This window comes from Denticeps clupeoides, chromosome 8 (genome assembly GCF_900700375.1).
Source record: "Denticeps clupeoides chromosome 8, fDenClu1.1, whole genome shotgun sequence".
Taxonomy (NCBI): Eukaryota; Metazoa; Chordata; class Actinopteri; order Clupeiformes; family Denticipitidae; genus Denticeps; species Denticeps clupeoides.
In genome coordinates, this window is record NC_041714.1 from 4,412,754 (window position 1) to 4,437,896 (window position 25,143).

The window sequence follows — 25,143 nt, forward strand, 5'->3', positions numbered from 1 at the left end:
GCTGACTGGCAGGCAGAAGGTGGCAAGCCACCACTGGGACCGGGGCTCTGGTAGGGACGCGATGGGACGTCGCTGCGGCCACCAAGAATTACTGATTTGGACACGGGGGTCGGACAGGGGTCACTAACTCCCAAACCTCGACCTCACTGCTTTAGTCAGAGCCGCCAGTCTGTCGTCCCCTCCATTGCTGCCTTTAACTTTCCTCCTGTTTAAATCGCACCCATTTCATCTGTTGGATGAACAGATAGTGGCAGATGTGGGCTGGAGGAATGAGGATATTGGAGTGTGTGTGTGTGTGTGTGCGCGTGTGGTGACAGTAAGCTCTGTGTTTGTTTAGATTTGCAGCATGAACCAGTGGTGTGAGGATTTCACGATTGCAGGTCACTAATATGCACTTTCATTGTGTCAATAAATTGACATTTTTATCATCGGATGGTGTGTTGAGTGTGTGCCAGTCTGCTGTGTTTGTCATCTAGGTGTGTGTCTCTCTGTTCAGTCTTTTACATTTGTATATTTGGGAGTGTGTGTGTGTGTGTGTGTGTTTGTGTGTCACATGTCAAGCCTCTTACCTGCTGGTGGACAGATGGGCGACGTGGCCGACCTCCCTCTCACCTCGCTTCCATTCGCCACACCGCCCAGCTTAGCAGGTGAGGCGTGGCCCACGGGTTGCGGCCCCATGGCCCTGGATCGGCTCTCACCCACCTCACAGCTGAGGACCGGCTGATAAACATTTAAAACTTCAGACACACACACATACACACACACCATGCATAGTCATGTTCTGTGGTCAGGAGCCACCTCCACACCCCAGACCCGCACCATCCCCCCCCCGGGCGGTGGCTGGGGTCCGGACGGCGCTCCGTGGTCGGAGTTTGTTGGGATTGTGGAAGCAGATGGGTGGACATGCTGGCTGGTGCAGGTTCATTAACTCATGACGGTGCCACTCAAAAACGCCGCCGTCACACTCCAGCACCCTGCGCAGAGCCGCCTTACAGACCCAGAGGACACACACACACACACACACACAGAGCAATCACACAAATGGAAGCTATAACAGCGTTATTGATTGAGGAAAGATGTTTGAAGCCGAATGATTTGTCACAAAGCCTTGTTTTTTTTACATCACACTAAGAGGAAATGATTGGGAGGTAGTAGCCAAGCAGGTAAGGTTCAAACCCCACTTACTACCATCGTGTCCCTGAGCAAGGCACTCCAGGGGGACTGTCCCCCTAACTACTGTTAGTAAGGTGATCGGGATAAGGCCGTATTTGTCAGTATGTGTGCTGTGCATGTGCGTGTGTGTGTGTGTGTGTGTGTGTGTGGATTATAAGAAAATGAAAAAGGAGATGCTGGCAGGGCAGTGGTGTGTTTAGTCGACCGTTCGAGCATGTGGACTTCCCGCCCCACTTCCTGCCCCGCTGCCCACCTGATACCGTAAAACATCCTCACATTAGCTGGCGTGGAGCTGATCGGCAGGTGAATTCATCTCTTGCTGGGTTTTTATCCGGTAATGATGGTCTGCAGGGAAGTGCAGGCTGCTGATCGACAGCATAAAAGATAGACGGACGGACAGGAGGCAGATTGGCTGGTGGGGCCAAGACTGTGAACTCTAACTCGCCTGCCAAGAAAGATGTTGTGGCTGCTCGCTACCAAATTGGAGTGGCAGTTGGAAAGAGACAGAGGGATTTTGATTAAAACATGAAAAAAACACTTCATATAAGTTATGTCCCATTTCATGAAAAGGACCTGAGCTTTGCTAAATGAGACACGTGGTCCACAGAGAATGTCCTTTTTGCATCGCTCGCTGTCACATCAATTTGAGAACGATCCAACAGGTGGATCCTTCTGGGACAGAGAAAAGAAGGACGCATTTGAAGGATCCTTGGCGCTAGGACAGCCTTGATGTGCCACATTCAGTCTTCCGATACAGCCGGAAGGCCCATTTCAGCGTTTTCTGCGTTCCGGTTTCTGGAACGGCAACCCTGAAAATCTTGGGGGCAGTATAGCCAAAAGATCAGAAGGGTCTTGTGATAAATATTACATGATTACATCTTCCTTCACAGTTGCCTTGTTTTTCGCTGTTGGTTTACTGTACATCGCCACCAGAGGAAAGTATGTGAATTGTGTCACTTGAAACACTTTATATTCATGCATAAAGGCAGCATAAACAAGCCTTTAGAAGGACACGCCTCTGGACTCCATTCGTCCAAAATATACGACTTCATTATGGTGCTGGAGAAAGAATCTAAGATGTTGCTCCAGAATTTCCCATAGGTGTTGCGATTGGGTTGAGGTGTGGGGCAAAAAATCGATATGACAATATATCACCTATACGTCCTCTGGTAATGCGTTATCAATACGTTTCCATCCAGTCCCACTGTATCAAAGTTTGAGATGAACATTTAAACCTGTGTGTAGGAAACCCCTAGTATACAAAGGGCTGAACTGAAGGCAGTTTTCGCCAGACAGCAACGGATGTTAAAACACTTACGCTTAAAGTGGTCTTAATTTTTGCCAAAAATGCACAGATTTTTTTGATAACAAAAAAAAAATCAGCCGTTTGAATCCCCACCCTTAGTTGAGTTGTGGTGACATGATTTCCATGGCTGTTGTACTCATCAGCCATCCACTGACGTTCATGTCCTGTTGATCATCATGGAAAACCCCTAATAATAGGAAACGGTTCTCTTTTATAATCTAAGGGGTCAAGTGGATCCAATAAATAATTACCCCACTCATTTATCGACTTTTTTCTTATAGTGTACAGAAGCAGTGTGTCCCCATCACAGACCGCACATTCCCAATCTCGTTCCTGCCGCTCGTTCCGACTCGGGTGCTTTTTCCGGCGAATCGGTGATGCGCAGGCGTTTTCTTGGCTCTGTGTGATTATTCCGTGATGGATGTGCTCTGAAGTGATGTGCGGTCGGAAGACCGTTGTAAGAGAAATTCCATTTGTCTATAACGTGGGAAGTTGAGGACGGTTCGCGGCTCGGCAGGATGTAATTCTGTCGCCGTGGCGATGTGCCTCTTTATGATTAAGTGCCCAGGACATTTGCCGTTGATTTGGTGTGGCAAGTGTGACTGACAGGAGTAAATAAAGTGTTTGCGCGTGTCTCCGTCCACCCCCGCTGCCCGTCAGCTGGCTTGGAGCAGGAGTGTGTGTGTGTGTGTGTGTGTGTGTGTGTGTGTGTGTGTGTGAGAGAGTAAGTGCCTTTGTGCTCCTGTGAGTGTGCCTTGTGTGAGTGACAGTTATACAGTGGTGTGTGTGAGTGTGTAAATCTCCCCAGTAAAGCGCCGCGGGGCGGGTCCGCGTGAGCGCCGACAATTTACACATCTGTCCTGACGGCACGGCGAAGAGGGAATAATGAAGCCGTGATCGAGTGGGGCCAGGCCGACCACAAAAGGAAGAGAAGAGAAGAGAAAAGCAAAGGGAGGAGGCGGCTGTAAACAGGTCCCACCGCCCAACATACAGGCTCCTCCCCCACACGCCGATTACAGACTGCACGTCTGTCATCCTCTTTAGAGCAGCAGTGTAATTACCTGGAGACATCCTGGTCGGCGGCGTCTGTCTCCGTAAACAGAAGAAAAAGGCCCTAAATTCCTCTGACGGGACGAGATGAAGGAATACCTGTCGGGCAGGTTCCGTCCACCTGGGAGCTCCGGACACGCCCTTCAGGCGGGACTCAGGAAGGAAGCTGGTAGCTTCATTAGCATTCGCAGCGCACGTGGATTTAGGAATGTCGCCCTTCGGGTGGCGTCGTGGGAGCTGAGTATTTGGTACAGGTTGTCCCCAGGTTGTCCACATCCCTGCATGAATGTTTCTTCTGAATAAAGTCATAAAAAAAATGCGACAGCGTTGGGCATGAACGAACCATTTTACAGCTGATGAATGTGAGCTTGTGTGAAGATGCACAGGGCCTCCGTTCTGCATGGCCGCTACAGAGGCGGATCAGATTTGTGCAGCCGACACCCAGCGCGGCAAGTGGGAAAGACGCATCTTCGCCACTTTCAGCATTTAAATCAAGTGTGGACTCACGCTGAACCAACAGCGGCCTTTTCATTTTAAAAAATAAATAATAGGATCCTAAGAACACGATCAGGTTTTTGGAACTGTTCAGTCAAATGATATTTATTATGCTTTGCACACATCTGCTTATTTGAGTGCAAGGACAGCAAGGTTATAATTCAGAAACATACTAAATATACACAAATGCTCCACCACATTGTGGCAGAATTGTCACAGCTCGACTTCAGGAAGGTGGAGTGCCTCATATGGCATTAAAATCTAGAGCAAATAGGAAACGAACTCATGTAAATAACAATTTCCCTAACTTATTGTGAGTAGTGTAGTTTGTTTTTTGCAACTCTTGCCAAAAAAATAACTGGATATTGCAACTCATGGACTTTAAGCATATTAGGCGTCGGTACAGTGACTTGCTCGGTGTAATCGCATTATTTTTTACTGATAAACTAAAAATCACTTCTCTGCCCACTAATGGCAATATATTCATAGCACAATTACACCAGGAGATAGTTACCGAGTTTCATTAACATGGGCTACTGCACCCCGTGTGGTGTAATTGTTGCGTGTGTCGAAAAAAGCAATTTGGACGCTGATGCAGTCAAATATTCAGCCCTAATGTGTGCAGTTAGTTAGAGTTTACACACTCATTTTCACACCAAGTTGGGCAGGGTGGATGATTTCTTCCTCACAGTTTCTATTCTAGTGGGTTCTCTTTTTTTCCGTCTCTGCAGAGAATTAATAGGGAGGGGTGAACATTGCCTGAGGTGGTTCAGGGGTTAAAGTTCATTTTGCTCTCGTTGGCTGGTTTCGTCTGGCTCGCTCACTCGCTCTCCATGTGGTCTTCTCTTTGTGGGCGTGGCTGCGGATGCTTCCAAGCTGCTGTCTTTCTCATGTACCGGTGTCCGTGCCACCTCTTCTCTTTGCCGCTCCGCCTGGAGGTTTCTGAAAAGGTGAAGTGTGCTGCCCCGCAACGCTCTGAAGCTGAATGGGCGTCGCCGCTCTATTCAACACCACCGGAGGTCCCGAGCGGCCCTGTGCTGTGTGGGGTACGCAGCTGCACCCAACAATGGCAGCGCCGACCCCTGACTTCATTCAAACCCTGTCCACTCGCGACCTCTGACCTGAGTGAGGGAGGGCAAGCTATGCACTTGCCCCGTATGACTTCAGCCCATAAAACCACGATGCAGTGGGGTGAGGAATGAGGAGGGGTGGGTGTAAATAAATAAAGCTTTCGCAGCGCACATCTGCGTTTGTTCTCCCACCTCAGTCTGGCTACTCCCTGTTCTTGCTGGTGAAGTTCTCAGTTCCGATGGAGAGGCTGGTGTTGGGATGGTGGGTTTGGGTGGGATTAGGGATTGTTGGGTTATTGATGAAACTCTGCCCCCTCCTCCACTACCTCCAGCACTACTGCAATTTTATTTTTATCCTGTGTTCAGGATTACGTTGCCCCTTAATCTCTTTGAACCATAATTTGGATGAGTTTTTTTCCCCATTATTATTATTGCTGCGCCTGCTCTCCGTTGCTGGATTGCTGGAGTCACGCTGGTGCCGCGCTGCTCGGGAAATTGATTAAAGTTCCTGACCACTGTCCCAGATCCCAAGGACAGCAAAAATAAAAAAATAAATGCATCATCTCTCTCTAATACGCGGTGCTCTTTGGCCGTCTCTGATATGCCACAAAAGATTGCTTTGTGTTTGGAGAAATGGGGAGAGGCAGCTAGGACGTCTTTAAAGGACATTTGTTGACTGATTGTTTTGAAATGCAACTTATGGCATCTTTTTTTTGCAACATTTGCTGTGACAAGCTTTTTGTACTGTATAGAAAATAAATGTAGCATGCTTTAATATACCACTATTAATGTTTGTGTTTTCAGATGCAGACATTTTTGGTCACTTTGACCAGAACAAATAGCAGATCTGAACCAAGTCTAAGTGTAGAAAAATATCTTGATCCATAATTTTCATGAAATCATCTCTGATGTACACACTTGATGTGAAAACACTAAAAATGTGGGGGAGTTGGCATAATGGTCATGTCTTTTCTGCTTTTGGTGGAAATTTATGCACTTGGTCTAGGCCTGTCACAATCAATACATAGTATCCTGATCACAATTATTTCAGCCATCCACAATTCTTTTTTGCTTTTTCTATTCACCTCCACAGACACAAAACATTTGCGTCGCTATTTGATTGTTTTTCAACCATACAATGTTTGCTGGTTTAATGACATATTTTCTTTGCGCTTCTTCATCTATTTGACTGTGAGTGGAGGTTCATGGATAATAAAACTAAACAGAAACGTCATTTTTACATTTAATTCAGTAGTTTTATGGACTACGCGTCCCAAGGTTCTGTGCAAATAAAAGTTCTCCTTGATCATGTATGAAGCAGGCTATTATTCAACTAGGATTACGCTTAATGGATTAACTTTCAGATGACTATTACCCATCATTTAAAAATCCATAAACGCAACACCCTAATTTTCACTGAGGAAAGAACTGGGTGTGGCTGATTGTGTAGGCTTTGAAGACCGGTGATCCATATTCTAGGGTGTTCGTGTGCTGTTCAAGGTTATAAATGAAACGCGTGTTTGCTGCTTTATTCACTTTGCTGTCCTTTATGCCCTTACCTTGGGACTTCAAGGGCATGTTTGTGTGTTTGCGGGTGTATAAGCAGATGGAGAGCATGTGTTTGTGGAGCACATATCATTACACTCACCCTCCGGCAGAGAGCGAGCGGGCAGGAACAAAAAATCGTGCGAGGGGGGTGTATTTTTGGCCCACTTACCGCACGTCCCTTCACATAGAGACGTCAGTTCCCACCGGGTCACCTGCTACACAGACTAAAACCTAGACAAATGACAGTGTGTGCATAACTGGATATTAGACTCGGCTTTATTGCTCATAAGAGGGGGGATTGGCTGGGTCGGTGCGTATTTACACGGGCTCCCGGTGGCCGGCGGGCGGCAGGGTTCACGGGGCACATTTCATTACTCTTACCCCCTCAGGGGGCTGCAGGGAGGCGCGGGTGGGCGGCCTGGTATTAGATTATGAGGTGAGAGATTTGAGAGCCGGAGAAGATAATTGGTCACCGCACCTTTTAATATAAAGCTGCGGAAACCTGAGCGTAAAGGCGCCCCTTCTCCCCAGCCTCGCTCCCCGCTTTAATAGCTCATTAGGAAATTTCCTTTTCTGTCTCTTCCTTCTCACCCCTCTTCTGGGGGCGGTCCTGGGCGTAGGAGAGTGCTGAAGCGGCGCGTCTTTTATAGACTTCCCCATGCCCGCGTTCGGCCTCGCCTCACATGTAGCCATCTTCTGCCGCAGCGAGCCCATTCGCATTCGCCTACCTACCTACACACTGGTAATCTTTGAAAAGTTTATGAACTCCTGGCTTCGTGTGTATGTGTGTGTGTGTGTGTGTGTGCGTGCATTCATTAAACATGAGCTGCTGTTTTCAGCCAGGCCTGTATTATTTAGCGCGTGTTTACATAAGCGCGGCTGCAGCGAGCCCGAGCTTGTTTCTCTGGGGTCAGGAGGTCAGATATGAGGGATGTGGAGCATGTTCACGCTGCAACAAATTTGGGGCCAGGACATGAAAATTTTAATTATTAAATGAAAAGTGGGTTTTTCAAATGCATGGAAAAATCTTGAGTTTTATGAATGTTGCAGTTGTCTAATATATCATCAATTCATTAATATTTTTTACTGAAACATACATCACCAAAATTATTATAACAATACACTGTCAGTTTGTTTCTTGCATAAATGAATTATGTAATTCCTTAAGCCCCCTTTATACTGAAATCCTATTATATGACAGATTATATATATTGTTGCATGCACAAAGCCATGAAAATTGTTTATAATATCTCTTATTATTATTATTAGATTTATACCACATGTCAGATTTCATGAGCTCCATATGTTTGTGTGTGTTTGTGTGAAGACGCAGGACTATGAAATAACACATGAGGTTACGTAATAAACCAAAAAAATAGTAAACAAAGCAAAAAGTTGAAGATTTGAGTCTCTCCAAATCAGGGAGCTTTTGCTGTGATGGCAGCATTTCAGCCGTTTGTCTTCTCTCCACCACCTTAAGTTGGACGGGGACGGTTTCCAACAGACCTGAAGGTTTATGCTGAACACTTTCTTATCATTCACTCATGTTAATGAGCGTCTCACTTTTGATGGTGACAACAAAGCAGCCATGAAGGTAAAAGGGTGGGGTGCATAGGGGATCCCATACTATTAGCACCAAACATTACTGTTCAGAATGCCACTTCTGTCTCAGCGTGATGAGCACACGTCCCAGAATACGGAAGCACACACCTGCGGATTTATTAGGTAATACATTGTGATAAAGATGGTCCCCACTTTTTATGTTGTATTGTAAGCCTGAATTTAATCTAGATTCCCCTGACAGAAATAAGCATGCTGCTGCAATCGTGATATAAAAAGAGGGCGGCTATTGTGCTTACCCACTCCCTTTCTCCTCCTGGACACACACACACACACACACACACACACACACACGCTTTCGCTCAAATTTGATAGAGCCCACAGTTCTCAGGACATCTCTCGCCCCGTGTTACCAGGATTGGTGCATTAGCGGAGCCCTCTTGCTATCTGCTTTTGTGCTCCATAAATGATCCAATTGACTGGAACCATTAGAGGGTCGAGTGTTCCTGCCCCGGCGCGGCTTTGTGCGCTGCAGCTATTACGCCCGCCGGATCCCGGCTCAGCACCTTCACCTCTGAAATGTCTTTGGGCCGGCCGCAACTTCGGTGCGCCTTTGTTCCGTGTCCGTGGAGACGTTTGGCGGTTGCCGTGCGCTGTGGGTGATGTTTGCAGTGGGCTGTTTTATACGAGAGAGAGGCTCCCGCAAGGCCGGCTGCAGCGCCTGTGCCTGTTTCTCCAAACATGCGTTGTCCTATTTATTCGTCCTTCCTGCGATCGAGCTCGGATCCTGCTCCGAGATTATGGCCAGATAATCCTTCTCCTGCATGGAATAATCTGGGTTTCCATCGCGGGAGGTGAGGGGGATGAGTCTCCGCCGAACCCCCACCCATGATGCGCCATATATCAGATCTAGATTCTCTATTGCTCTGCTGTCCCACGGCACCTTCTCGGTTAATCACCCCCCCGTTCTCTCCCTCTGTTTGTGTGGGATGTTGTCGAACATTCCTTGGATGGTCTTCCCCACGACCCCTGACCTGGGTTTTGAAAGAATGATTGGTTGAAATGGAATTGCCTCCTTGCTACATCCCATCGACGGCTTAGATCGGCTTTCTCACTTCGAAATAAAATCTTTGTGGATTTGTCCATCAAACAGATACCCCAGAGTGCATCTGAGTCTTATCAGAATAGCCACACTTCCTGTCTGATCAGTCTATCTCCACCTAATCAATACTTTACTTCTTAAACCAGGTCAACAGCAACTCTTCTCTTTCCTTTCTTGGCCCCCCGTCTTATCTCCGTATCGATTGACTCCGCACACCTGAAAATGCCGGCCTGGGCAGTACGGGCGTCATCCTAACGGGACACACCGCGCTCGGACCCATGCAGGCCGGTCCCGCCACGTCTGGGATCAGGATCTGCTGAGTCACGGCGCCGGCGAGGCCGATCGGAAGACAGCTTGGGCTGCGGCGGCCTGTGGATGGAGGGTTACGTAACGGCGGTTCTGTGCCGAAGGTGAGAGGAGCTGAGGACTGGAAGGAAAGTCAGTCGTGTCTCATTACTGTCAGGCCTGTCACTCGGTCCGAGAGGGATGTGAGCTCCTGATTCCTGAATCTCCTGGTGCCGCTCTGGGGTCTCTGAACGGGAGGATGACACCTTTCTCTCTCTCTCTCTCTCTCTCTCTCTCTCTGTCTCTCTCTGGAGGACATTTTCATCACACTATGTCAGGGACATTTACATATTGTAGGCTTCACGCGCTCACCAAAATGAAACCCTGAATAAAAAGGCTGATTATCTATCTCCAGGTTTGGTTTGGCAGTGGATGTGCTCTCCACGTGACTATAACCTGAGGTCATTTCTGTGCTGTTCGCTGACAGCGCTGTGAACGAGTGGTTAAAAAAAAGGGGAAGGGAAGGGAGGAGACGGGAGCAGATTTGGATTTGATTTTGCAGGAAGAAAATGCTGCTGAATTGTGTCACGTGAGTTAAATACACTGAACAAAAATATAAATGAAACGCATGTTTTTTCCTCCCATTTTTTATGAGCTGAACTCAAAGGTCTGAAACATGTTCTACATGCACAAAACACACATTACGCTCAAATATTGTACACAAACCTTCACATGACTGAGAGCTGTGAGTAGTTTAAATGGTCCAGAATGAGGAAGCTGTCAATCAGTGCCTCCCATTGTAAACTTGGTTTTGGTATCTGGTTGTCAGAAATGATTTCACACCATCAAAAAGGGTTGGGTGGTTAGTTGGATCCTCCTCTTTCTTGTATAAGACATGATTGAAGTTATGTGAACTTTGCCCAAGTGCTGCATCTATCAAAAGCACCATGAAAATAGTGTTTTATGAGTCTTTTTTCCCACTCCTGATCTCGGATGCTGCATCTGACCTCCTTATGTAGACAGACTGGCACCTTGGCTAAACCGGCCACTCAGAAACCGAGGCATCGTCTTTGCGCGGCCTAAGCGGCTGCGCCTGTGAATAATTCATGTGGGTCTGCTGAGTCACCAGGCTGGGAGGACAACCAATGGCGTAAGCGGAATTCGCTTCGGCAGGTTTTAAATCTGGAGATTGTCAGAGGTAGAGGAGGGGAGTGGGGAGGTGTGCCGCGCTCCTCGGCCAGTTTATTAGAGACACCCGCCCGGTGGCCTCAGCTTCTGTTGGCGGCTGGACCTCGGTGGTTTATGGCCGGTCCTGCTGAAATTCTTCAGTCCTTTTGGTTCGTCTCTGCTCCTGTCTCTCTCACAGTTACACTTCATCCGACTCCATCCATCCTCTACCTCCCTCCTTCCCACCCGCTCGCTCTTTATTAATGAATGCGCTCTCGCCCGCTCTCTCTCCCTCTCTCTCTTGCTGGAATCACCGCTGCGCCCGGGGATCACTCTGATGCAAGACGATGCAACGTCAGAAAAGACTGCTGCTAATCCCTTTAGCCTGTATCTGTGTACAGGTGTGTGTGTGTGTGTGTGTGTTTACCTTCTCGAGCCACTCGTGTGTGTTCGTGTGAGACTGCATGTGTCACCCCGCGGCATCTGCTTTGTGTAATTGTTCGTGCTGGTGTGAAGGTGTGTGTGAGTGTGTGGTATCTTCGTTAGGGTGACAGGGGGCCGGCGCTGCCAGCGCAGTTAGTCGGAGGAATCAGGACCGTCACCACGCGTTAGTGAGGGGACTCCCTGCCGGCGCTGATGCTGATGGCAACTGGGCCTCGGGAGATGCCGCCGAGTAGCGATCCTGCCTCCCGCTCTCACACTGCCTCTCTTCCCGGCCCGGCCCCGCCCCTTTGCCCTCCGTTACCTGGACACCGCCCTCCGCTCCCTCGCCTCCGTCAACACTCGGCCTTGTTCCATCTTTTCCCTCCTGCTCGTCACTCGCTGTCGCGCTCATGTTACCGTGGGAGACCTTCTCCTTTTTTATCGTCCCATCCCTTCTCTCACTCCCTGTTTAACCGGCGTAGACGTTTCTGGGTTCGGTTCTCCCGCTCGCCGCTGATTACTTTAGTTCTGCGGTTCCTCCAGCTCCTCTCGCCTCTCATTATCACCTGCTCGCTGCGCCTGATGTAATTTTTGCAGGAAGTTTGATTCACTTAATCGCCTGTCTCTCTGGGGAGGACAGTCACAGATTTTTCTGTAAACAGACATCTCTCTCTCGCTCTCTCTCTCTCTCACCCTCTCTCTCTCTCTCGCTCTGCCTCACACACAAACACTAAAATACACTCTTTACCGCCCTGTGTCTCTTTTCACAGACAGAGCTTCTCCTCTGCCCACTATATATTTAAGCAACATGGTGCATTTTAGCTTTGTGGGTGTTACCGAGACATCTAAATTAACATATAAAGACATATAAACTCATATATGCAAACGCACATCGTGTAGTGTTCAGCCATGTTGTGCGGTAATGAGCAGCCCGTGCTGATGGGTAGCGAGGCGCGGCGCACAGGCAGAGGGGGTGGCTGGGAAATTACCTGCGGGGCGGGAGCTGTCAGCGTGGCTCCAGCCACAGCGGGCGTCCAGAATGCGGAGACGCCAACAGAGACGTGCGCCCGGTTGGGGAGCTACGTCTGCTGACATTAGGGGTCAAAGGTCAGATAGTTTAAGATTACTCTGTTATTTAAGCTGTGAGTGATGTGTGTGTGCCTTTTTTTTTTTTTTTACTATTTAATAATATCGATGTTATCAATATTACATTTTGAGTGAAAAGCTAAGTTTAGGCCTTCTCAGTGTTTCGACTAGCTGAGACTACCACCACCTTTAAGAAGCAGCTGAAAACCCACTTATTCAAAAAGTATTTCAGACGAGTCTAACATACACAAACACACGTGCATACACACTGCACGTCTGGCACTTAACAATCTCCGAGCATGTTCTTTTTCTGACAAGATTGGCCTTATCAGGGCTTTTGTAAACTCAAAATCTAGAGAAATCGAACAAGAATTGCTGGTGTCTTCCTCCTGTAGCTTTTGATAAAAGCGTCTGCAAAGTAAAGTAAAGTAAAGTTTTAGTATCCAAAAGCGATGTTAATTTGTTAACATGTCCATTGTTCCACACGTTAGGATTAGTGACCCTGAAATCGTGCAGAACCTTAAACAAGAGTCTTCCTTTTAAGTCCCTTTTCCGTCTCTTGTGGAATCTGCACCTACAGCTTGTCCTTTGGCCCGCTCAGGTGAAGGGCGGCAGGGGGGACGTGGGGGCAGGAGTGGCTAATTACAGAGTGGCAAAGCGAGGCCTGTAATCGCCCTGTCCTCAGGAAGGAGGGCTGCTCATCTTCTCATGTAATTACAGCCACTTAAACCTCTCCTGAAGACAGCACACCTCCGAGAGGAAGAAAGAAAGAAAAAAAACATTATTACTGGAATGTTTTCCGCGTGTCTTTATTTTCCACGATTGCTCTATACTGAAGCAGACATGTAAATAACCGGGGGGGTGTAATAATCGGAATAATAGTAAACGTGATGAAAAGCGCGGCTGCCCTGCCTGATCTTTACCAGCGATCTGACGCCATTAAAACTCCCCAAAACTCATAACGCTTTCATTGGCCTGCGATGATTAAACCCGCGCCGCCCGCAATATGTAGGAAGCCCTCGGAGAGCCTCATCTGATCTCGGGTCAGCTCTTACGCTGCCGCTGCCGGCTTGTAAAGTAAAAACTCATCACATTTCACCACAACGTGTTCTCTCCTCTTTTTTTTTTTTTTTTTTTGGTTAAAACCCAGTTAACGGTGCGAAAAGAACGACAGGACAGACAGCGAGAGAGAGAGAGAGAGAGAGAGAGATGCCGCGGTGCTCCACGGTGATATCTTTGTAGACCGAAAGCCTCTGGAGACATCAGGTCCATGCGACTGAACATCATGACGACCAACATGGCAACATCTGTGGCCTTGTGCAACACTTTCTGGCCGGGCGGTGGCGTGCCGGAAGTTCTGTCACGACGTTTTCTGCACGTGCACCTCTGTTTAGCCGTTGCTACGAAAGTGACGAGCCGGAGTTATGCAGCAGGTTCAAGGTATCATTTTTAATGACGCCAACCCTTGATTAGTGTCACAAAAAACATATCATATTTAACGGTTCCACCCTGAAAGCCAGAGTTATGACCATGGTCACACGGACCATGAACACCATTACAATCTTCACGCCGCGGTTCTTTCTCGAAACGTGTCATCCTCAGGCCCCCAACGCACAGAAACCAAATTTTGTACGGAGTCGCGCCGCGGTGCCGTATTATTTGTCGGCGTGTCGTGTAATATGAGCGCATTACTCGCCGTGGGACATGAAGAATAACGATTTCTTTTGCTTTAATGAAATGATTTTCTTGTTCATGTTGAATAAACTCTGTTCATTGCTTGGATGCGAATGTTGCACGAACGTTACATGAATGTTGCGTGCTGCTTGCTTTCTATTGCATGAAGGTTGGCGTCTTAGTAGTGACTGTAAAAGACTCGTATAGAGGTGGGCTGCGGCGCGGAACTGTGACCCGTCTCCTCATTCCGCCTCACGACTCTTGTCCTCTGTGTTGTGACATTTTCGCTCCGTCTTGCTTTTTATTAGCTCAGCTTCGAATGCATTCTGAAGCGCTCATTCATTCATCTCCGCCGTCTTATATGCGCTGTTGGTAATTAATGGCAGCGCCGGGGAAGGCGTGGAGGTAACAGGACGTAGTACGTATGGGTTTTATGGTCAAGGCCACATCCACCCTGCACCGGGTCCCATGGACCCAAGTGGCCTGAAAGCATTTGAAGTGAAAGAGAAAACGCGATGAAAGTAACATTTTAAGCAACGCTGCGGAGAGATGGAGTTCCCCGCCCTGCGCCCCTCCTTCTGGGATAGTGGGGCGGTGATTGATGGCGGTGGCGGCCGTTCTCCGTGTTCCCATGCGGTGGGTGGTTTTGGGGGCTGGGAGGGCAGCGGTTATTGATGGCCTGTGATGAATGGGCCCAGTGGGGGGTGGCGCCCCCTACCTGCGAGCGAGCGCAGAGTCTGCAACAGGGGAGAGGAACTGCATGAGGCAGACACCATTCATATAGTGCGACAACAAAAGGATTCCTGACACACACACACACACACACACACACACACACAAAGATGTGGTTTACATATTACAGAGTTACACACACACATTGTAAAAGACTAGTCTCTGTTTAGAGTTTGTCTGATGCTGTGAGCTTTGTCTGTATGTGTTTGTGTGTGTGTGTGTGTGTGTGTGTGTGTGTGTGTGTGTGTGTGTGTGTGTGTGTGCGTGTGTGTGTGTGTGGTGGGTGTGACTGCTGCTGCCCCCTGGCTGTTTTTCACACAGGCTGAGATCATTAAGTGTCATTAGAGCTTCAGGACTGGGGCTGGATCCAGGGAGTGGCAGGATACACCCCAGGTTTACTCGGACAATTAAACCTCAAGTGTGTGTGTGTGTGTGTGTGTGTGTGTGTGTGTGTGTGTGTGTTGTATACATGCCTGTGTGAGTGTGAGTAAAGGGGTCTGTGTTTTCTGACCTGTGTGTTTGTCTTGAGGCTCTTCTCTCTCACCCGGACAGGCAGAATTGTTGAGAGGAGCGTTCTTGTCACCCTTCATCTTCATCATCTCCTAGACCTTCATCTGTGCCAATCTGCCACCACCCAAACACACACACACACACACAAATAGAAATAGCCCTGCCACCTCATGTATCTTAGTAAACATGCCGCAGCCAATCACAGGCGTGACATTTCTGCTGCCGTGACGATTATCCCAGCTACTGTTCACACGTACCCACTTCAGTCCCCATGTGTGTGTATGTGTGTGTGTGAAGTTATTGTGTATTTAGTGTGTACACTAAAACCTTTTGGATGTAAACTTTGAGGCACTTAATTAGGACACACACTTACCTGAAATAAGTGACACCGCGTGTCTGCCGTTGCAACAGGTGTGACGTGGCATCAGTGACTCTTAAAGCAGAAAGAAAAATGGCAGGCATACTGATCAATATGAAGTGACATGGCTCATGACTGGCCGCGAATCCAATTTCACCCATCCTCTTCACTTAGACGTTGAATCTTTGCTCGGAGTCGTGCTTTTGTGCCATTGTTGTGCTTGATGGAAGATCGCAGCCTCTGCAACGTGGTTACCTACTGAACACGGTTGTGATGTTGGTGATTTGTGCATTGTCCTGTCTCCTAATCTCCCCTTTGTTTCTGCTTCATCTCTTCAGTTGCGGCTCCTTTACCGCTCTCTCTCTCTCTCTCACTTGCTCGCCCGCTCTCTCCTCCTGGGTGGCTGGAGTGTGTAGCTGATGAAGCTAAGGTCACTCTGAATATCAATCACTCATAATTGTCCTTTAAGGAGCTGGAGGGGAGGCCCGCTCTCCAATCATGGCTCTTTGTCCCTTTGCATGAGAGTGTGTCTGTGTGTGTGTGTGTGTGTTTCACAGTGTGCGCTCACGCACATGTCTAGAGGCATTCGTTTGGGCCGGGGTGACGACCACCGGTGCAGACTTATTAAAATAACGAGTTTTAATTTCCCTGTTGCACGTCCTCCCCCCACTGTTGTCAGCAGGATGCTGTCGCGCTGCTTTAGATGACTGCAGGTTGCTGTTTTAGTTCTTGTTGTCTGTTTTAAAAATTGCCTTGCTCTGGGCTACAATGTGTGTGTGTGTGTGTGTGTGTGTGTGTGTGTGTGTGTGTGTGTGTGTGTGTGTAATGGCATTTGAAGTCGACCGGAGATGGGGAGATGCTCCTGACTGCAGCAGGCTGCTGCTGGGGAGGAAATCGGAAGCCGAGGACGGAGCCTCGGAGCTGGAGGAGGTGGAGCAGGTGGAGGCCGAGATCCCCACGTTTGTTTGCTTGCGTCCATCCTCTGAGAGACAGGAAGGGCCGACAAAAAAAGATGATGATGAGATGTGATCTGTCAAAATACTGCTGGAGCTGCTTTTTTAAAATCTTTTACCAACCTGTCTGCTCATCTGTTTCTGTTCTTCTGCAGTTGTATGTGTGCATGTGTGTGAGAGGGTATGGATTTATATGCATGTGGTGCATTTCTACGTAGTTTGTGCTAAGAAAAGAGGCATTTTTCATGTTGTTATTATGGTCAAACGTAACAAAGGTCCTCGCAACGGAGAAGTAAGATGTAATGGGGCCTGCTGGGACACTGATGACAAAGCTCTGCAGACACAAACTAAAGACACTGTGTGTGCTTGGAAAATGACACTTTCCTGCCCTTATATAGAGTGTGTGTGTGTGTGTGTGTGTGTGTGTGTGTGTGTGTGTGTGTGTCTTATCATCTCTCCAGTGAGCTACACAGGTCCCATCCTTACTGTCTTCTTTCACGCTAAGGCCCGAAGCTCATGAATGTTATTAGCCTCCACCCCTTATATATCTGTGTGTGTGTGTGTGTGTGTGTGTGTGAGTGTGTGGAGAGCCACTACAATACACATAAACCTTTGTCTGTCTTGTTCTGTCTGCTCTAATGTGGTCCGTGTTTCAGGTCCAGGGCTACAGTGAGGAATATCCAGTAGCCTTTGTCATCTTGTCACAGTCTCTGGCGCCTGTCATTACAGTAATAAAAGGCTGCAGCCGTCCCCATTTAAGACTCCCCCATTCCTCTCAAATTGCTGCTTGCTGCACCTCTAATGGCTGTTTGTGCGTCTTGACAAAAACACGGATTCCAGTTCAAGTCTCTGTTATCACAGGGAACAGGAAGAGTGTGTGTGTGTGTGTGTGTGTGTGGTGTTTTTCTCCCAGTGTTCGGTATTTTAATTAAACTCTCCCTCCTCTCATCACACTCCACCTCCCACTCCCTGTTCTTTTGCCTCCTTCTTCCCCACTTTCTTGTACTATTTCGCTTGTTTCCTGACACTCTGAGAGGGACGGGCTGTGTGTGAAGGCAAAGATCGATGCGATATGGAGGAAGGAGGGTGGAAGAAAAACACAATTGCTTATTGACAGGAATACAGCTGACAGGCACAAAAGAGGGAGATGGGAAGGTTGAAAGAGACAGAAAAGCGAAAGAATGAACATATGTAGAGGTCTGGACCACCTTTTTACATGCCAAATTATATCTATAAATAAAAACGATTATACTTCATTGTTGTATGATGATACAGTTTCTTATAGCCTATCAAGACTTTTTTTTATTAATAATACATAAACGTTCAAGAGCTGCTTTTCTATATCTAATACATTGATATAGCTTTATTACACTTACTGAAAAGACCTCTGAATCATATTGTCTGTTTGCTACTAATGCATACTGGTCTGACTACAGTAGTCAAAAATGGAGGCTCTGATCAATTGATCATAATGCATCATCTGTATCATGCCAGATGTCATTCTGCACATTTATTAAATTAGGGGTCATGGCCCCAAAATGCAGAGCTCCTGCCATTCTCAAGAAGGTTGCACACATAAAGCTTCGGTGAAGGCCAAACATACAGAACCACATCAAGAACACAAGCACACAACAGTCACACAACAGCACAATATTCCCTTATTTCTACTAAATAAGGGAATGCTGACATTGTGTCAAGTTGATGCCAATGTCTACTGTACAATATTGGCAGTACAGTGTAGTAGCAATAGCAACTTATTTATTGGCCAAAAGTTTTGAGAATGACACAAATACTGGTTTTCACAAAGTTTGCTGACTCAATGTTGTCAGTTGTTGTGCTGCGCTGTATTGAAGTAAAATTCCAGGCATTTTATACGTTTCAAAGGCTTTTATTGACAATTACATCACGTTTATGCAGAGACAACATTTGCGATGTTGACCCTTTTTAAAAAACCTTTGCCCTGACGTGCTGTCAATCAACCTCTGCCAAAATCCTGACTGATGGCGAGCCCTTCATAATCAGTGCTTGGAGTTTGTCAGAATTTGTGGGTTTTTGTTCGTCCTCAGGATTGACCACAAGTTCTCAGTTGGATTAAGATCCGGGGAGTTTCCTGGACATGGACCCAACATTTCAATGTTTTGTTCCCCGAACCACTTCGTTCTCACTTTGGCCTTATGGCGCGGTGCTCCATCATGCTGGAAATGGCATCGTTCTTCACCAAACTGTTCTTGGGTGGTTGGGAGAAGTTGCTGTTGGAGGATTGCTCAGTTTGCGAGACATGTTTTGGTAGGTTTTGGAGGAGGTTTTGGTACAATTCTTTATTCATGACTGTGTTCTTAGTTAAAATTGTGAGTGAGACCACTCCATTGGATGAGAAGCAGCCCCACACATGAATGGTCTCAGGATGCTTTACTGTTGGCACGAGACAGGACTGATGGTGGCGTCACCTTTTCTTCTGCAGACAATCATTTTTCCAGATGCCCCAAACAATCAGAAAGGGGCTTCATCAGAGAAAAAGACTTGACCCCAGTCCTCAGCAGTCCAATCCCTGTACCTTTTGTAGAATATCAGTCTGTCCTTGATGTTTCTCTTGGAGAGAAGTGCCTTCTTTTTTGTCCTTCTTGACAATCACACCTGCCTGCTGCCATTCTTGAGCAAGCTCAGGACTTTCTTTGGCACCCTGAAGCCTTCTTCACAACACTTGAACTTCTCTCCTTGAATTTTTTTATTATCTGATAAATGGTTAATTGAGGTATAATCTTAGTAGCAGCAACATCCTTGCCCACGAAGCCAATTTTTTATGCAACGCAGTGGTGACTGGACGTGTTTCCTTGCAGGTAAGCATGGTTAACAGAGGAAGAACAATGATTTCAAGTATCACCCTCCTTTTAAAGCATCAAGTCTGCTGTTCTAACTCAGTCAGCATGACAGAATGATCTCCAGCCTTGTGCTTCTCCGGATCCCCGAAATGATCTCAGCAGGTCCTTTAATGGCAGGCTGGAGTGCAGCGGGAATTGTTTTTTGGTTCATTTTCATGGCAAAAAGAGACTTTGCAATTCATCTGATCACTTTTCATAACATGCAAATAAAAAACGGAAGCAGCAAACATTTTGAAAAACAATATTTGTGTAATTCTCAAAACTTTCATCATTGGGTGTAGCACCCCTGCTGGCTGACTTCAGCATAATTTGTAGCTCCACCCATTCCCATGTCTTCTGATGTAAACTGCTGTTCCATCTGTACTAATTTCACTCTGATATTTTCCCCTGACTGAAATCTGAATGTATTTATTAGTTGTAGTTCAGACATTCTTTTAAACGATTTATACTAATGTGATAACAGTGTCCTTACTATTAGGAAGCAAGTGACTGTCACCTCTCCTCCACGGACTCTGGTTGCAGCTTTAACATGACATCATTTCTATAAAACACCTAGATGTTTTTTCTGTACACACACCTCCCTGTCCTTTCGCTGGGATAGAGGGCAGCGCTGTCACATCCTGAGATGGATGCGGAGTGACATTTCCACCCTGTACACTTTTGGTCTTCGAGCCACTGCCCTTTCTGCACTGCACAGCACCCACCCGCCTCTGTCCTTCCAGTCGCTCGCAGACAGCGTTACCGCCCTGACACTGTAATGCAATCAATTCATTCGCGTGCTTTAAACAGCAGTGCATTGAAGAAGAAGAGCCATCTTCATCTGGGTGTCGTGGCGAGACTCCCCCTATCTCCTCAGTGTGCCCCACCCCTCTTTTCTTCTACCTGTGTGTTGCCGCTCCCGCATGGCGTGCGGGGTGGGGCGCTTTGTTCTGCGCTAAACTGCTTTAATTAGAACAGCGTCTCGGAGGTCGGTGCGGCGAGCGATCCTGCGCGTGCACGTTTATTGATGTGTGGGGGCGAGGACAGGCAGCGGCGCGTCGGTAAAAAACCCAGCGAGCGTGCAGCACAACATGTAGCGGCGTAATGACTTTTTATCAAGCGGAGAGCCACTCTGATCGCCCCAGAGGCGTTGGAAAGCCACACACACACACACACACATACCTGTGACCACAGATCATTGAACTCCTTCTAAAAACTCCTTCTAGCTACAAGATGCTGATGTTGCCAGGCAAGTAGCACTTCTCTTAAGGAGTTGTTTTTGATTGAATGGCCACGTGGGCAGCGGTGGCCTAGCGGGTAAGGAAACGTACCCGTAATCCGACGGTTGCTGGTTCGAGTCTCGAGCCACCATGGTGTCACTGGGGTGCCGCTGAGCAAATTACCATCCCCACACACTGCTCCCCGGGCGCCTTTCATGGCTTGGGCAGTGGTGGCCTAGCAGGTAAAGAAATGGACCCGTAAATGGAAGGTTCCCAAATCCCAAACCACCAAGGTGCCACTGAGCAAGGAATGGTTAAAAGCAGAGGACACATTTCGTTGTGTGCACCGCATAGTGTGCTGTACACTTCAAATGTTGTTCATGTTTTTGAGAAATTTAGATTTTTTTTATTTTGAGTTTATTACTTTGTAAATGGTTCTGGTGTTTCCCCCAGTACCAATGGCGCCACTGTCCACCATAATGATCAAATTATGGCAAAACATGACAGAGGAGGCTGTCCCTCTATCACCCAAGGTAACCTCCATAGCTGGGGTGAACAAAAATGTCCATGCCACGTCTCGAATATTCAAACTTACTTTAAATTGAGAGATTTTCCAATGTACGGTGAGAGCCCCAGGGGGACTGGTGATGGTCCTGGTGGTTCCGTGGTAGTTAACTTTAAACTGTAAGAATCAGCACAATAGACTTTTTTTGTAATAACTACATGCAGTAATTAATGCAGTAATCTCGTTAAATGGAATGGGTCCTAGAGGTGTATATTTCACATTAATGTCAGGAGTCGCGGTCCCCCTCACAGTCCGGTGCACGTCCGGTGCGAGGCCCGTAGTCCAGCCGGGCTCGTGCTCTGTTAGCACGCGATCGATCAGACAGAGCACGGGCGGCGGGAACGCGTGCCGCTTTGACATCGCCGTCATTGGGGGCGCCCGGCACTTGTGACTGCCGCACGCTGCGTAATGAGCGGAGATGAGAGCTGCCACGCTTCTAAGAAGAACCAGCCGCTCGGCTCTGCCGGCGCCGTTTTTCTTTTTTTTTTTTTTTTTTTTTGCCATTTCAGTCACAAAAAGAGGCAACGAGAGAGAAAAGAGAGAAAGAACCTCTGCTCCCACGCTTCATTCCGGCCTACAGCAGCTCTTAACCTTTCTTTGTGTGCCTGTGCGCTCTCCCAAAATCCAATTTCTGTTCCCTCCAGTCCTCGCCTCGCGCTCCGCTCCGCCAGGCCGCCAGTGTGTCCAGGCTTCTCCCGCCAAGACAAAAGGTGGAGCAGATTGGCTTCCTCTGCACTATTTACCTCGCTCTTTCTTTCATTTCCTCACCTCGCTCCGTTCTGCCCTCCTATTTTTTTTTTGCTCTATTGTATTCAGGGTTCCATCATTTGCCACACATGCCAGCAGTGGAGAACATATGACACTTTCAGACGGGAGCGCCTGTGACACCCCGTGAAAAGTTAATACATGCAGTACCTTTATTAGACATTTACAGGCTCGTTCATGTTCCGTTTCAAACGTTTCTGTCAACTCTTCACATCATTCCATACACCATTAACGACGTCCAGTGTTCCGACGTATCAGTACACCTCCCAACAACGGCGAATGGCGGAGGCTATAAAAATGAAAACCTCTCCAGTCTCTTCCTGGCTCTTCTGTATTGAACGTTTTACCATTTAAGGAAACGAATATTTGAAATTTTCCGCAATTGCCTTCTCGTGACTTTCTTGGACTAAATGATCCCCAGTTGCGCTGCTCTGACGTGTCCATGTCCGCAGAGTTCCTGTAAATGTTCTCAAATATAGATGAAACGAAGACAGGGGGACAGGCGTCTCTGTCTGACTCGAGCGTATCAGGGCCCGTTAATGCTGCTCTGGCCTCAGAATAGAGAATTAGAGAAACAGAGAATCCAAATTGTCCAACAGGAGTGAGAGTGTATTCATGAAATGAAGGAAATGGCCTGTGGGTTTAACTGTGGATAACAGCCTTCACATCGGGGTGAAACATTCACAGGGGTCAATTATCTGTCACGGCTGTCGGACGAAGAAAGCCGGCGAGAGGGAAAGCTGTTGAAAGCTGCACGCTTCCTTCAGTGAGCTGTCTGTTATGGTATCAGGGAACTAAAAGGAAGTGTGGTGTGTGTGTGTGTGTGTGTGTGTGTGCGTTGTCTGATCAGTAGTGGGAAAGTTTTGATCTGGGATGTGAATGGTCCTCCCAGTGCAGCTCTGCGGAATCTCTCACTGCGAAATGTCAGGGGATAATGTGTGATCCTGTCCCCGTCAGTTGAAGGTCACCCTGTCCCCTCGCAACAGCCCTCTCCGGGGATGCGTGTCGGGGGGGCGTGGGGAGGGCCTGGACGGCAGAGGCCACAAAAGTAAATGTCAAGAGAGCCACAGTCCTGCCAACACCAACTTACACTAGACCTGCACAAACACACACACACACACACACAAGTCCAGCAACACACTAACTGTTTGTTCTTTTTCTGTCGTTTTAGAGAGCAGTGATTACAGCGAGGTTCTCCCTGACTCGTTCCCCTCCGCGCCGGCGGAACCGCTGCCAGAGTTCCAGATGGAACCAGAGGACGCGTTCATAGTGAAGAACCGGCCGGTGAAGCTCTCCTGCAAGGCTGCGCCCGCAACACAGATCTACTTCAAGTGCAATGGCGAGTGGGTCAACCAGAATGACCACGTGACCAAGGAGAGCCTGGACCAGATCACAGGTACACACATGGGCACATATACACACCGGCACACACACACAACCGGTCTACAGTGTCTTTTAAATCACTCTTCAGAAATAAAAGCATTCTTCTCCAATTCCTGAAAAATACACAATCGTAGAGTTATTCTACTACCTCACCAGTCATGACAACAGGTAAACACGCACGCAACACACAAACACACAGACATGAACACATTGGCATAGAAAAATGGAACCAGAGGACGCGTTCATTGTGAAGAACATTATTGTTCTTTTCTTGGACAACAGAACCATAATTTTACGTTAAAATCAGACTATAGGCTTTAGTAAGTAATTCATGTCCCTAATACGATACATACATAACCCTATAACCCCAACTAAAGTGAAAGTGAAGTGATAGTCATTGTGAAACACTGCAGCACAGCACACAGTGACACAACGAAACGTGTCCTCTGCTTTTAACCATTACCCTGGGTGAGCAGTGGGCAGCCATGACGGGCGCCCGGGGAGCAGTGTGTGGGGACGGTGCTTTGCTCAGTGGCACCTTGGCGGTTCGGGATTCGAACCGGCAACCTTACGATTATGTAGACTCTTGTGCAGACTCTTTTAATTCTCTCTCAGTTGCCCAGGTTTTCTAATGTGTTGCTGCTTGACAGGAATTCCACTTTCACTACGATTACATATTTCCGATCATTGTGAGTAAAGGTTAATGGGTGTTCAGTTGGGTTGAGAGATGACGACAGGGGATCAGATCATGTGATTGACGTGATTTTCAAGCTTGTCACTTATTTACGCTCTTGTCCCCTGAATAGGGGCATTTTCGTGGAAGACACCACTCTCATTAGAACGTGGATGTATCATTATATGATGTGTGACAACTTCATTTTCCCCTTTTAATACGTCATTTGTAAAATCCAAGGCAACGTAGGCATTTAAAATCCCTGGACAAGTAGATATTGGTGACGTTTCAGGGAAGAACAGCTGAAAGTTTAAAAAATTGCCTGCTTCTGTCAGGAGGATTCTTTCCCGACATGGCAACCTCTGGGGATAAAAGCAAGCATAAGAAACCCATCAATTTAGTGAATTGCAGATGCAAAACTGAGAGGGGATATCTGTGCATGCGTAGGGCTGCAATTAGGGAGACAGAAATAGTGGAGGAATGGGGCTACTAAAGACCCCCGCAGAGTCGCATTTGTGCGCTGAATGAGTTGTGTTAAAGGGGGGTTACAGGCGGAGTTCACCTCCAAATGAGAGCATCTTAACAATTCTGTTTGTCTCTGCGGAGCGCATCACTCCCTTGCCGTGATGTTTTTTGTGCTGTAATGACTGTCCACCCCATACATTTCCCCCCGACCTCCCATCGGAGGCTGCGGTACAGTTTAAAGATTTCTAGTGCGTTCTGTGGCTTTTACTGACTTCTCAGTTTATCTCACACTTTCACTCACAGCCATTACGATTTGCTTGTAAGCTCATGCATATTAAATATCCCGTATGAATTTTTCCCGGATAACATCGTGCGCTTTGGGCCTTGTGTTCCCGTCTCATTTTGCAGCACACACCCATCCTTTTATCGCTCCCTCGAGAATGTAGGAAATGGCACGTAATTCAGACTGTCCCCAACCTGTCCCTCTGTCGGCGTCTCCCTCCCAGGGCTGGTGGTGAGGGAGGTGGATATCTCCGTCTCCAGGACTCAGGTGGAGGAGTTGTTTGGGCTGGAAGATTACTGGTGCCAGTGTGTGGCCTGGAGCTCGGCTGGGACCACCAAGAGCCGGCGCGCCTACGTCCGCATTGCGTGTGAGTGTTGCCTGCTACTTTTGCACGTTACTGTTTCGCTTGGTCTACAAATGACAGGCAGCCACCCCTCTG

The 25,143-nt window shown here is 47.7% G+C and overlaps 1 protein-coding gene across 3 annotated transcripts in view; it reads left to right on the forward strand.

Annotated features, from left to right (window-relative positions):
* The window catches only part of unc5b (unc-5 netrin receptor B), a 45,977-nt gene that overhangs the window by 7,787 nt on the left and 13,047 nt on the right, over positions 1-25,143 (forward strand). For all 3 annotated transcript variants that reach the window (XM_028988540.1, XM_028988541.1, XM_028988542.1), the window contains exons 3-4: positions 23,072-23,296; positions 24,928-25,071. In XM_028988540.1, the coding sequence (XP_028844373.1) occupies positions 23,072-23,296; positions 24,928-25,071 (369 nt within the window). The remainder of the gene's footprint in view (positions 1-23,071; positions 23,297-24,927; positions 25,072-25,143) is intronic.